The sequence below is a fragment of the Orycteropus afer genome, unplaced genomic scaffold, assembly GCF_000298275.1.
Source record: "Orycteropus afer afer isolate SDZICR_OR568_19922 unplaced genomic scaffold, OryAfe1.0 scaffold00116, whole genome shotgun sequence".
In the NCBI taxonomy this organism is placed as follows: Eukaryota; Metazoa; Chordata; class Mammalia; order Tubulidentata; family Orycteropodidae; genus Orycteropus; species Orycteropus afer.
The window spans coordinates 3,851,002-3,864,560 of NW_006921703.1; the positions used below are offsets into that span (position 1 = coordinate 3,851,002).

Here is a 13,559-nt window from a genome sequence, read left to right on the forward strand (position 1 = left end):
TTAAGTTTGACTCTTGTCTGGCAGAGATGCAAATGAATTCTATTTGGTGGAAAATACCGGTCCATAAATTTTGGACTTACTGTGCAGCTTTCTTTCTTCCACTGACTACATGCATCCATCTTTGGGGTCCTACTTTGAACTGGCTTTCCCATTGTGCTGGCACCCTTATTGATCCATTAAATCAATCTGTGGCATGTACTCACTGCATATTTTGTTTGAGAATTATGTTTTTAACTTTTAAAACTATACTTTGACTTATGTAAATGATAGTCTTCTTTCCTGGATTTTACGTATCTCAGTATCACACAACCTAGCTCAGTGCAGTGGGGAGGTATGTTTCATGCAGAAAATGGTTTCCCAATGCCAGGTAAAGCCAAGAAGGGCTTCTGTCTAAGTTTACACTGAGTTGTGTTATCTCCACCTCAAAACATTTCCCTGATTCTCACTACAGTCAGCATGCATATGACAACCTCATCATTCTTTCCTTCTTGCATCAAATCTGCTACATCATAGTCTACCTGAGAATCTTGCTCTATCTATGGTACTTCTTTCTTTATTTATTTATATCCCCTTAATACCAGAGCCACTCAGTGGCAGCTCTGTGTAATACATCTTTATATGGCTAGTGGTTAGCATAATGCCTGTAATAAATTAGACACCCAATAAAGATTTTTTAATAGGATATTTATATGGATTTCATATAATTTTTTGGACAAAGAAAGACTAATGAGTCATAAATTAAATCCTACTTGCATCGCTTATTGAGAATTTTGAAACTTTTACTTTGAGCAAGCCATTTTACAATCTCCAAAATTATACCTGTAAATTATATATAAATCATTGACTTCCCATGTCTCAGGATATCAGTAGTAATTTAGCATGAGAAGGAGCTTTGATTTTACTTGTACTCTTTTAAGAAAAATAAAAATTCTATTTATTTAGACTCTGTAATTACATATATACATATATATATATAATTACATCTCCATAGGCTACAAGAATAAACACTTATTAAATAAAACTGAAATTTCCAAAAGTGTGCATGATTCCTCTTTAGCCATCAGTCTTCTGTGCATGATTTAGATAAACAAATGAAAATTTGCATTGATTAAATTTTGAAAACCTCATAAAAATGTCCCTTCTTTTATTTTTCGATAAGATTTGAATTGTGAATCATTTACGTGTAAACACATTTTTTGATTTGGTTCCTTACCAGTCTCAGTACCCATTCAGATGATCATGGAAAGATAAAAATCTCAGCAAAATATTGCATATGTTGTTTACAATCTTCCTTAATTGCTTTGAATCTGCAATTAAAAATTTAAAACAGAACAAAAACCCAAATCCATGGAAATAAAAATCATAGCAAATGATATTTTTGCCAATTTAGTAGGAGTTAGGCTATACTCACTTTGAATAAGTAGTTGCTTTTCCTGAAGGAGTCACATGTCTTCACAACGTCTGGCACATGAAGTTTTTTAAGAAAATCAAACCTATATTCTAGCTTTGTGACCTTCAATATTTGGTGACCTTTTCTTGCTCATTCACACTTCTCTGATACATGAGTTTATAAATCAAGTTTAGGACAGAACAGGAAGCAAAAGCATTACCTTGTCATTGGAACAAACTTGATAAGTTGGCTAGTTTTCTAAAAAATCAAGTTTTTTAAAAAGTAACCTACGTAAAAATTATATTCCAGCTTCATTCACAGAAACTGATTTCTTTTTGTTTCCTCTATTTCTACTTGATGCGACTTCTATTATGTATCTGTTCAGATATATATTCCCATTTCTCCTCCCTCCCAGCTTAAAATGAAAAGTCAGCCAAGATCCAAACAGGAATACATTTAGGACTAATTGAGAATCAATATTATAACCAAATGGCCAGTGGAATATCTAGGTTCCATAATTTATTGCTACAGGAGAGTCTTACTGGAACTTTAAAAAGAATCTTTGTGAGAACTTAATAAGCCTAAGGAGAAATTACAACTGAATTCACTGAACAATTAAATAAAGCATGACAGAATAAGTTTCAAATATACTAAACAGCATAACTAACTGTTAAACTAGTATGATTATTAATATTCCCTAACTACGGACTTGTTGAGGAGCTCTGGTGGCATAGTGCCTGAGGCATTTGACTGCTAACCAGAAGGTTGGTGGTTCAAACCCACCAGCCACTCCTCAGAAAGAAGGTTGGGCAATCTACTTCCATGAAGATTTACTACCTTGGAAACCCAAAGGGGTTGTCTATGAGTCAAAATCAACTCAATGGCAGTGAGTTTGGTTTAGGGACTCTTAGTCTTTGTTTAGGCGCTCTGGTAGCATAGTGCCTAAGGCACTTGACAGCTAACCAGAAGGCTGGTGGTTCAAACCCACCAGCCACTCCTCAGAAGGCAGGTTGGGCAATCCTACGTCTGTAGTGACACTGCCTCAGAACACAAGGAGGGGTCGCTATGAGTTGGGACCTACTCGATGGCACATAACAACAACAACAACAAATCTTTGCTTGTCTAGCCTAAGAAGTTAAATACAATGTTTTATTAGCTTTTTTGAACTTTTTTTTTTTTTTTTTTTTTTTAATACAACTGGGGTTTAGATGATTCCCCTACTTGGGCTTGCAGCCCCTTTCTTCAGATCCTATGTTCTTCACACTCCATTCCTCAGAGATTTTCCTTCCTTTCAGCTACTATCCTGATTTATGAAGCTTGCTTCTCTTCTCCTCCAGGAATCAGGTTCCACATTCCATGTGCACTACACCATTCACATTCTGTCTGTATTACAGGTCAGATTGGCATTACTTGAAGGTTATCTAATAATTGCCCAGGAAACTGACATTATGGTGAGAAAAATACTGGCTGTCAGGCAGAGTGAAACCAGGAGGATGTTCTGTCGGGAATCAAAACAAACTCATTCTCTTTGATGCTTTTCTTTCTCCTATTTTAGCTCCCCCTACCTCCCCGCCGGGAGCTCTGGTAGCATAGTGGCTAAGACACTTGCCTGCTAACCAGAAGGCTGGCGGTTCAAACCCACCAGCCACTCCTCGGAAGGAAGGTTGGGCAATCCTACTTCCGTAGTGATACTGCCTTGGAAACCCAAGGAGGGGTCGCTATGAGTCGGGCCGACTTGACGGCACATAAAAACAACAACAACCTCCCCGCCACCAGAAAATAGGTAGCCCGTTCAGTCCTCCCTGTTTGAGGCCACAGAAAGTGTATCTGAACACTGATAGTCTACATTCCATGGTGACTAATTGCCTTCGAGTGAATTCCAATTCAGAGTGACCATTTAGGACAGACTATAACTGCCTACAGAGGAACTCGGTTGGGCAATCTACTTCTGTAGTGATACTGCCTCGGCAGCCCAAGGAGGGGGCGCTATAAGTTGGGTCTGACTAGAAGACACATAACAACAACAACACCTACCTATGAAACTACTTATCCATCTATCTAATGAGCCCTGGTGACACAAGGATTAAGTAATTGGCAGCTAAGCAAAAAGTTGGTGGTTCAAATGCGAGGGAGAAAAGATCTAGCAATCTGTTCCCAGAAAGATTGCAACTAAGGAAACCTTATGGGCTAGTTCTACTTTGTCACATGGGTTCTCTATAAGTCAAAAATCAACTTGCTGTCAGCTAACAACAACATTATATATAGATATATATAATGCAACATCATTATACATAGAGAGAGATAGATGATAGATAGATAGATAGATAGATAGATAGATAGATAGATAGATAGATCACCTATTTGTTTTAGACTGCACAGATCTGACTCACATTAATTTCCCTCATTTGAAATTTGGAAGGTTTTAAGAATCTAAAATTTAAAAAATTACATCTGATAATACTGGATCTAGATTTTTACAGAGCAGGTCAGTTGAATGCTAGAAGCAGCCTCCCTCTTCAGATGAAGCATATTTTTTTTGTGCTCTTTGGGTTGTTACAGACTCTGTCAATCCCTACTATCTCCTAAAACCTAGCCTATTGGTGGTTTTATGTTACTGGTCCTTGCCATGTATACACCTGAACTTAAATAGCCGCTATTTGCAGAATAGTCAGTACCTATTTAGGTTAAAAGTGGAATTGCCTGAGGAATAGAATAATGTGATATGAGAGAAACCAGGTGCCAATAATCCTGTCCTATCTTCAATCTGGATTAATCAATATTACACCATCACTTTCAAAAGCTTTTATCATATCTTGATGTGGCTTATTAGCCTTCATTACAGTGCTTCATTGTTACTATAGTACACAAAAGATGCATGTTAAAGGATGTGAATCAGATCTTAATATATAACAGTGTCATGAGGTAATTGTCAAAACTCTCGGTAATATGACACACAGTAAAGCAACTTTGATTTCACTGGAACAGTTTCACATCCAATTCTGTCCTTAACTATTAGGAAACATTAGTCAAAGAAGTCATTTAATCTTATTTGGGTTGCCGACTAGATGTCTGGAACTATGTAGATACTCTGGGACACATATGTCTATGAGGGAATGAGACAAGATATTCATATATGGATGCCATGCTTTCTTGAAGAACTCCATCTTGAAAGGCAGTTCTAAAGAAGGCAAGGATTCATATTTTGTGCAGTTGAAGTACCAGTGAAATAAGTTGAACTCTCCAAAGCAATTACTCTGAAGTAATATTCATTATTCTGAAAGATACTTACTGCTGTCTAGTAGGATCTGACTCATAGCGACCCCTCCTTGGGTTTCCAAGATAGTATCTCTACAGAAGTAGATTGCCCAGTCTGCCTTCTGAGGAGTGGCTGCTGGGTTTGAACTGCCAGCCTTCTGGTTAGCAGTCAAATGCCTTAGGCACTAGCCACCAGAGCTCTAAAGGATTGCACTAATCTATTTTGATGTCTGTATTTTCCTGTCCTTGTAATTGTTATTTCAAGCCACTCCTACTATTTAAAAGTTACAACTCATCATGACATAGCTCATTCTTCACTGATGCAAATATATTAAGAAGAGAACCTGTTGCATGAACATGCATGCATAAGCAAGGAATAGTTCCTCAAGGTAAATAATAATAATAATCTAAAATAGTTTAAGTGGAACTGTTGGTCATTTAATTTTCATTTTGATTCCCTTTTGTTTCTTGGTAAGTGAAAAATCCAAGCTGCTTTGTTAACTATATGTAATACAATTAGCTTGCACCAACTCTCATAGGATTGAATCTTTTGAGCTGAGCTCATCTAGAGGAGACAATATTTAATGTCTTTTTTAGAAACTAAAAATCCCTCTTGTTCTTTAGTAATCTAAATCATCTTTTTTAAAAATATATTTTTCAAGGAAGTTCCAAGATGACATGGCCATCTTTTTAGAAATGAAGAAACTGATGCACAGCAAGAAAGTAATTTGTGCAAGGCCCCAACACAGTGCACTTAGACAAAGACTTAATCTCCACTGTCAAGCTGTTGTTTTCCTAATGTGGTAGGCTCTGCTGCCCTCTCTAAAAATGCGTAAAGGGGAGACTGAGTGTAAATTTCTGAAGAAATGGCTCTGAATAAAGAGATTCTGAAAGGAATTGTGAGGAAGCAGAGGCTTCAGCTTTGTTGGCTACTCCAGAGTCTTGTTTCGCTCAGTTCCACAAACTGTCTGGAAGCTCAAGGCAATAGCCGAGGGCTTCGCCTAGAGGAGACATGTGAGTATTCCGAAGGCACGCGCTCATCGTGACACGGGAGACAAGGGTCACAATGAAAGAGCCAAGATAGGAGAAGTCAGCTCACTAGCAAAAGCGAGATGTAGCTTTTTCACGATCCATTATTTGCCTCTACATCTTCTAGCGTTTTGTCGCAAGCCAAGCTTCCAGCCACATGGGTTGAGGATCTGAAACACAACTTGTGAAATGTCAGCCTACACCTGTTAAAGCGAACTGGTGATAGTGGGCAACAAATATCCGAACGCGTTTATCTTCCTGTTGGAGCTCAGTGACTACCTAGACATGTACCAGCCAGGCCCTCCAGCAGGGGAAGGCTGAGGAGGGTATGTCCTGCGAGCAATTGTGCTGCGCTTTTCTGTGGTTCTGCGCGGTGCAGCTCCACGTCTCTGCTTCTACAAGCAGAAAAGAGAAGAGAGTCTCAGTTGTGGGCTGTGGGATTGTCTCCGCCCCGCCGAGACGCGAGGATTCTGCCTCCCCTGCCTGCCCAAGGTCTAGGCTCTCCAGGGACCGCAGCCCCTTCGTCTGCTGCTCCGTCTGTCCGCTCAGATTTTGCCCTCGCCTTTCCCGGCGGATTTGGTGAACCTGGATCCGAGTCTAAATTGCCTTTCCTTGCTGGAACATGTCTCGCAAAACTGAGTAGAGGGGAGCAAAGGGATCTGGGTGTTCCGGAAAGGGAAAGGACATGGGCGATGCTGAAGCCTGGGGTATAAAACTCTGGTGGTTGCGCGTGGAATAAGTAGCAACTGCAGGGGGTGGTGGGTACTCAGCTTTGTTGGCTACTCTACGAGGGGGCGACGCTCTGGGTAGGGTCCGGCTACGCTGGCTTCCAAGCCCGGGAGGCAGGGGACAGATTCCTGGACACGATATTGCGCTCTTCCTTCGTGGAAACTTCCCGTCCAAGTCCTACCCCTGTGGAGCCATCTAAGCCCCCTAGCACCACCACCTGTTTCCTTTTATTGGCGGTTCGCCCCCTACCTCCCTCCGTTAGTGCCCTGCTCTCCCGCCCACCTCTGCTGCTCGGTGCAGCGCAGTGCGGTGCGGAAGCGCACTTGACCGCAGAGGTCCGCGGCAGAGGAAGCAGTACCAACATTCCAGCCGCTCCGACTGCGGGGCGGACGCGCGGAGTTCCAGCTGCTCTCGGCGCTGCATTGGCTGCCCTGGACCGTCGGAGCGGACAGAACTGGCCTTGCCTTCTGGGAGCGCCCTGTGCCCTCTCCAGGTCAGCTGGCGACAGATAATCATCAGACTGAAGGGCTGCACACGTCTTGCTTCCACATCTCAGCAGAATAGCAAGGACCAATTCAGGAAGTGTAAGTTCTAACTCTGATCACCTTTTGGAAATGAGAATATCCCCAAAGGAGCTCCCAGGCCTCCATGAAGGGGTAATGGGGGAGATAGCAATGAATGTTGAGACCTTTTTCCCCCATTTATTTAGGCTGAAGTTAAGGGTTGGGAGGGTTATGAATACCATCCCCACTTTTTACTTTAACTAGTACTGCCCTTTTCTACTGAAGATTGTTAACTCTGCTTTTGACCCTTCTTAGAGATAGCTCATTATCTTTCCAGAACAACTTGTTACTGGTCCTGCCTCTTCTTTAAAAGCAAGTGCTTTTCTAAAGAGGAAGGTAGTATTGGATTGTCCTAACTGTTCAAGAATAGACTCATGCGTTTAAATATTCCCTCTTTTTTCACTTTAAGGGCTCACCCACTGGTAGGAGCATATGGTGGAAGGGAAGCAGACAAACACAAAGCTTTGATACTTTTTTATTTTTTTCTTTGCAAGAGGGACACATTATTTAAAACTCAGTGACATACAATAGACAATGCTCCTTTCAAAGAAAGGCCAGAGCCCCAAAACTTGGAAGAGGGACATTCCTAAACCCTTTGGTGATTATTTTCACCTTTATTCTTAATTAGGCTAACAGTCCTGGCTGCATGTGGCATTCTTGAAAGCCCCCACCCCCACTAACAAATGTAGGGGTTGTGGCTTGATTTCTGGGATTTTTCCTTGGAAAAAATTTCTGGAAGTTGTTGTGATTGATAAAATGTTAAGTTTTGTTAAGATCAGCCTGTGACAAATAACAGAACTGTTGCAGAAGTCCACACAAATTTAAAATCTACAGTCAAAGCATGAACTGTTCTCCCACTCAGATAACTAAAAGTTCTCTGAATCTCTAGGGGGCGGGGGACCTGAAACCCACTTTCCTGCTCTATAAAGAAAAATTTCTTTATAGCAAAATCTCTAAATAATCACTTGTTCAAGAATACTGTGTGACCTCACAGTTCTCCTTAAATGTCTTGAATAATGTGAATATTTGATTTTGCTTCATTTAAAGGAAAGGGTATTGCCTTGTCTCTTTCTCTTTGAATTTTTGTATATTTTCATTTTTCATCTGGCAACTTATTCTGTGTATTTTCTTTTCCTCTTGCACTTTTCCAGAAGTGCTATCATAAAATGATCCATTCTCTTGGCAAAGCCTTAACCTGACTGAATGCTGGTAGTGTGCTTAAGAGCAGCTTTTAGTATCCATATACTAATAGCCGGGAGCTCTGGTAGCGTAGTGCCTAAGGCAGTTGACTGCTAACCAGAAGGCTGGAGGTTCAAACCCACCAGCCACTCCTCGGAAAGAAGATGGGGCAATCTACTTCTGTAGTGATAGTGCCTCAGAAACCCAAGGAGAGGTCACTATGAGTTGGGTCCGACTCAACGGCACATAACAACAACAACAATACTAATAGTCTGTTGATCAATAACCACTCCTTCAGAGAAGCTCTGTAATAAAGAGAAATAAAGAATATAGGACTGGGAGAAAAAGCAAAATAAATTAGGAAATCAAATATACTACTAATATCCTTCAATTTCATAATATAAATATAAAATAGAGAGTATTTCTTTGAAATAAAGAAAATAGGACTGAAAGGAAAAGCAAAATAAATCAGCAAATCAAATGTGCTCCTAATATCCTTCCATTTCATACTGATTTTTCAATTTAGTCCGCTGCGATCCCCAAACTCAGACCTCTGGAGTCTTGCTAATTCTGTTAATGATTTGTCAGGATTGACTAATTGTGCCCTGTAAACTCAGTCTCTTTCTTAGTCTAAGGCAAACAGTAAGGCTTATCAAATATAAATGCAAGAATTGAATAGCTCATTTCAATTTTTCTCTAACTATAAAAGAATGGAGGCAAATGGGAAGGATGACCCAGATTCCTTGGAATGTTCTACTTGAAATTAATGCAAAAGGACTAGAATATATCAGTGAAGCACATACAAATAGGTAGAAATCTTCCTCTGTGTAGTCAGGCTCCTTTTAGGTGTGTGTGTGTGTGAGAGAGAGAGACAGGTCCTTGAAAAAGAAAGGCTTCTTTATGACACATGCTGACTGACATTTTAATTGTTATAATCAGGGATTAATTTTAGGGGAATCTTAGGAAAATTTACTTGATTAAGAAAAACAAAATAAATATAATATTTCTAAAAAGAAATATTTCAATTAAAACATTTCTAATCACCTGATCAAGAAAGCTATAATAATTTGCAGCTTTTCTTAAATGTCTTGAACAGTGGACATCTGATTTTGCTTTCTTTCAAAGAAAGAGTTTTTCCCTTGTCTGCTTATCTTTTAATTTTTGTACTTTTGAGTTTTTAATTGAGCTGCTCTTGATTGTTGTAGTCCATGTATACTCTTCTCCTTTTCCAGCAGTGCTGTTGTAAAATGATACATTTCCTTGGTAAGGGTAACACATCAGAGAAAGAACTCTTGTGTAGGCAGTTATCTTCAGTAAAATAAAAAAAAAATCAAAATTAAACTTTGTGTTTTACTGACCTGGATCATTTGGTAAAATTGCATTTCCATTACTTTCATATTTGTTTTGTCAAATTACTGGATAACTTTAGTGTGCTACAGATAAAAGACAAAGAAGATCATTTCTGTCCCCCAAAAGGTTGCTGTGGTGGGGTGAGCAAAGGAAAACAATTGAAATGTGGCATGTGGCAAGTATGTCATCAAATGAAGGTGAGCACAGATTGTTGGGGAAGTTGGGAGTTTTTAGAATGGAGAAGGCTGAGAAGCATGAGAAAACTGACTTGCTGCTGAAATTGGGAGCAGTTCAGTATGGTAGAAGTTTAAAATACATCTAGGAGATACCATGAGAGATGAGGTCAGAGGGGCATGCAGGGATTAGTTCAAGAAAAGCCTCAAAGTTCATCCTAAAGAGTTGTGATTTCTTCTATAGGCCAATGTTATCTTATACAGACACTTTATTGGGAGAGAAAATTAATGAGAGAATAAATGAACAGTTTTAACAGATCATGCAAAATAGAATATACTCAAGAATATAAAAGAAAAAAATTAATGCAGGGAATTGAATACACAAGTGATGGAAGACAAATGGGATGGTAAAACCACCCAGGGATTAGCAAGAGCAGGAAATCGTTACTTCCTCCCTGGTGGCACAGTGCTTAAGGTATTTGACTGCTAATCAGAAAGTTGCCTAAAGAAAGATGGGGCAATTTACTTCTATAAAAATTCACCGCCTTGGAAACCCAATGATCTCCCATTGAGGACCCCTAGGGGTACAGTGGTTAAGCACTCAGCTGATAATTGAAAGGTTGACAGTTCAAATCCACCAGCAGAAAAGACCTGGAGATCTGCTCCCATAAAGATTACAGCCTAGGAAGTCCTATGAAGCTGTCCTATTCTGTCACAAGGGGTGCTTTGAGTCAGAATTGACTTGAGGGTACACAGCAGCAACAACAACAACATTGTAGGTGGGTGCTGTTATGATTATAAAATACAGATTCATTTGAAAAATGTTCTGAATTAATAGCAGCAGCTTATTTGTCATTATGACTACATTCAAAAGGTACTACTATTATGATGTGAAAAAAAAAAAACAACTCACTGCCATGAAGCCAATTCTGACTCATAGCCCCCCCCCCCATTGAGTTTCTAAGGCTGTAAATCTTCACATAAACAGATCACCCCACCTTTCTTCCTCAGAGAGGCTGGCTGGTGGGTTTGAACCACACACCTTTCTATTAGCAGCTAAATACTTTAACCGTTACACTACGGTGTTAAAGCTCTGAGTACTTTTTCCAACTTCATAAGAGGTGTCTTATATTAGAAATCAATATATTATATTGTTTAAAGCAACCTAGAAATATTGAGAATGATATGATCATATTTGAATTTTATAGTCTCTGTATAGTGAAATACAACAGCCCTTGAGTACAGGTACTATCTTGCTGGTTTTTCTTTTTCCCCAGCACAAATCCTTGTTCCTGACATATTGTTTTAAAATGTTTGTTGAATGCATGTTTGATCTTGAAATAGGAATTTTTGTTTACTGCTATAGCTGTAGAATTTAGAACTATACCTGGCATATGATAGATGATCAATTATATTTAAGTGAATGAATGAATGAGGAAAAGGAAGAGAAGAGGAAGGGATATGAATTAGAAGTCTGTTACAGTAATGAGAAACTGAGAAGGACAAAATTATTGTGGTTGATATGGTGAGGAGAGGAAAGATGAAAGAGATATTTAAAAAGACCAATCTGAACAACAAAAAAAGTCTAGGCACCAGGCAAAGGTTTTAACATTTGTCACTTTCCTGTGGAATTTGTAATTTGAAAAATATATATACTGAGGAAACATTTCTTTCTTTAACTACCTTAAAATAATTTGATGGATTTATAAACCAAAAAAACAAACTCACTGCCGTCGAGTGGATTTTGACTCATAGTGACCCCTCCTTGGGTTTCCGAGGTGGTATCACTACGAAAGTAGATTGCTCAACCTTCCTTCAGAGGAGTGGCTGGTGGGTTTGAACCTCCAGCCTTCTGGTTAGCAGTCAGATGCCTTAGGCACTATGCCACCAGAGTTCCCAATGGATTTATAGCAGTTATAAATTTATAACAGTCATTCCACTTAAAATGAGTTTAATAAATTTAGTAGCATTCACATTGTTATTGTGTCTATACTATAAGTATTTCATCTTTACCATCATAGTACATATTTCCTGGATAAAATTCACTTGATCCATACTTAGAATAGATTTACTAAAGCACTTGATTATTAAAATGTTCTACTATATGAAATATTAGGGATCAGAGGACATGTATTTTGAGACTCAACCAAAATTAAAACAGCTCATTTGTGATACTTCTTTGCCTTACTCTTGTGTCATAATTTTTCCATCTTTGTTCATTATTCTGTTGTAGGCCCTGTGCTAGTTGCAGTCCAAGTGGAACTGTGCTGACCATGGGGCCAATAGGTTCAGAGGCTGATGAGAACCAGACAGTGGAGGAAGTAAAGGTGGAGCAGTATGGGCCAGGGCAAACCACTTCTAGAAATGAGCTGGTCCCTGACCCTGAGCCAGAGCTCATAGACAGCACCAAGCTGATTGAAGTACAGATTGTCCTCATCTTGGCCTATTGCTCCATCATCTTGCTTGGGGTGATTGGCAATTCCTTGGTGATCCATGTGGTGATCAAATTCAAGAACATGCGCACAGTCACCAACTTTTTCATTGCCAATCTAGCTGTGGCTGACCTTCTGGTGAACACCCTATGCCTGCCCTTCACTCTCGCCTACACCTTAATGGGGGAGTGGAAAATGGGTCCTGTCTTATGTCACCTGGTACCCTATGCCCAGGGCCTGGCAGTTCAGGTATCCACAATCACCTTGACAGTGATTGCCCTGGATCGGCATCGATGCATTGTCTACCACCTGGAGAGCAAGATCTCCAAGCACATCAGCTTCCTGATCATTGGGTTGGCCTGGGGCATCAGTGCCCTTCTGGCAAGCCCCTTGGCCATCTTCCGGGAGTATTCTCTGATTGAAATTATTCCAGACTTTGAGATTGTAGCCTGTACTGAAAAGTGGCCTGGTGAGGAGAAGAGCATCTATGGCACTGTCTACAGCCTTTCCTCCTTGTTAATCCTGTATGTGTTGCCTCTGGGCATCATATCTTTTTCCTACATTCGCATCTGGAATAAACTTAAGAACCATGTTAGGCCTGGAGCTGCAAATGACCAGTACCATCAGCGAAGGCAGAAAACCACCAAAATGCTGGTGTGTGTGGTGGTGGTGTTTGCCGTCAGCTGGTTGCCTCTCCATGCCTTCCAACTTGCTGTTGACATTGACAGCCAGGTTTTGGACCTAAAGGAGTACAAACTCATCTTCACAGTGTTCCACATCATTGCCATGTGCTCTACCTTTGCCAACCCCCTGCTCTATGGCTGGATGAACAATAACTACAGAAAGGCTTTCCTCTCAGCTTTTCACTGTGAGCAGAGGTTGGACTCCATTCACTCTGAGGTGTCTGTGACATTTAAGGATAAAAAGAACTTGGAAGTCAAAAAGAATAATGGCCCCAATGAGGCTACTAATGTCTGAGGAAGCAGGTGTGTGAAAATATATGAATGAATTTTGACCAGAGCTATAATTCTGGCTGATAAAGGCTGCCAGGGGATGAAGGCCTCCTGATTTCTCATTATAAGGAAGAAAACAAACATCTGAATTGAAGCATCTGCAGTGTATTTGCTAGAAAATTGACTGATGGAGCCTAGTGAAAATACTTCTATTCAAAGATAGGACAACAAAATACTTCACTTACAGTTGCTTGGATGGTAGATTGGATTATGAGTAAAAGCAGAGAGAAACACTTTTGAATAATTTTTAGTGTGATGTAAACCTGAAAGTTGGCAGTTTTAGCATTGAAAAAGGAGAGTGAGGTAAATAAATTCACCTATTGACTTTCAAATCACATCAGGACCTAGATTGGGAGCATGCTGTGTTTCCCCCTATTCTGATAAAAAAGACTTTCAAACAGGAATTTCTCTACGGAGTGGTGTATTCTCCTTTATTGTATTTTGGT

General features: G+C 39.9%; 1 protein-coding gene across 1 annotated transcript; it reads left to right on the forward strand.

Annotated features, from left to right (window-relative positions):
• Positions 1-11,845: 11,845 nt before the first annotated feature.
• Positions 11,846-13,078, forward strand: NPY2R (neuropeptide Y receptor Y2). The gene has a single exon (XM_007943973.2). It carries the CDS (start codon positions 11,942-11,944, stop codon positions 13,076-13,078), a length of 1,137 nt encoding a protein of 378 aa, XP_007942164.1. The 5' UTR covers positions 11,846-11,941.
• Positions 13,079-13,559: the final 481 nt, after the last annotated feature.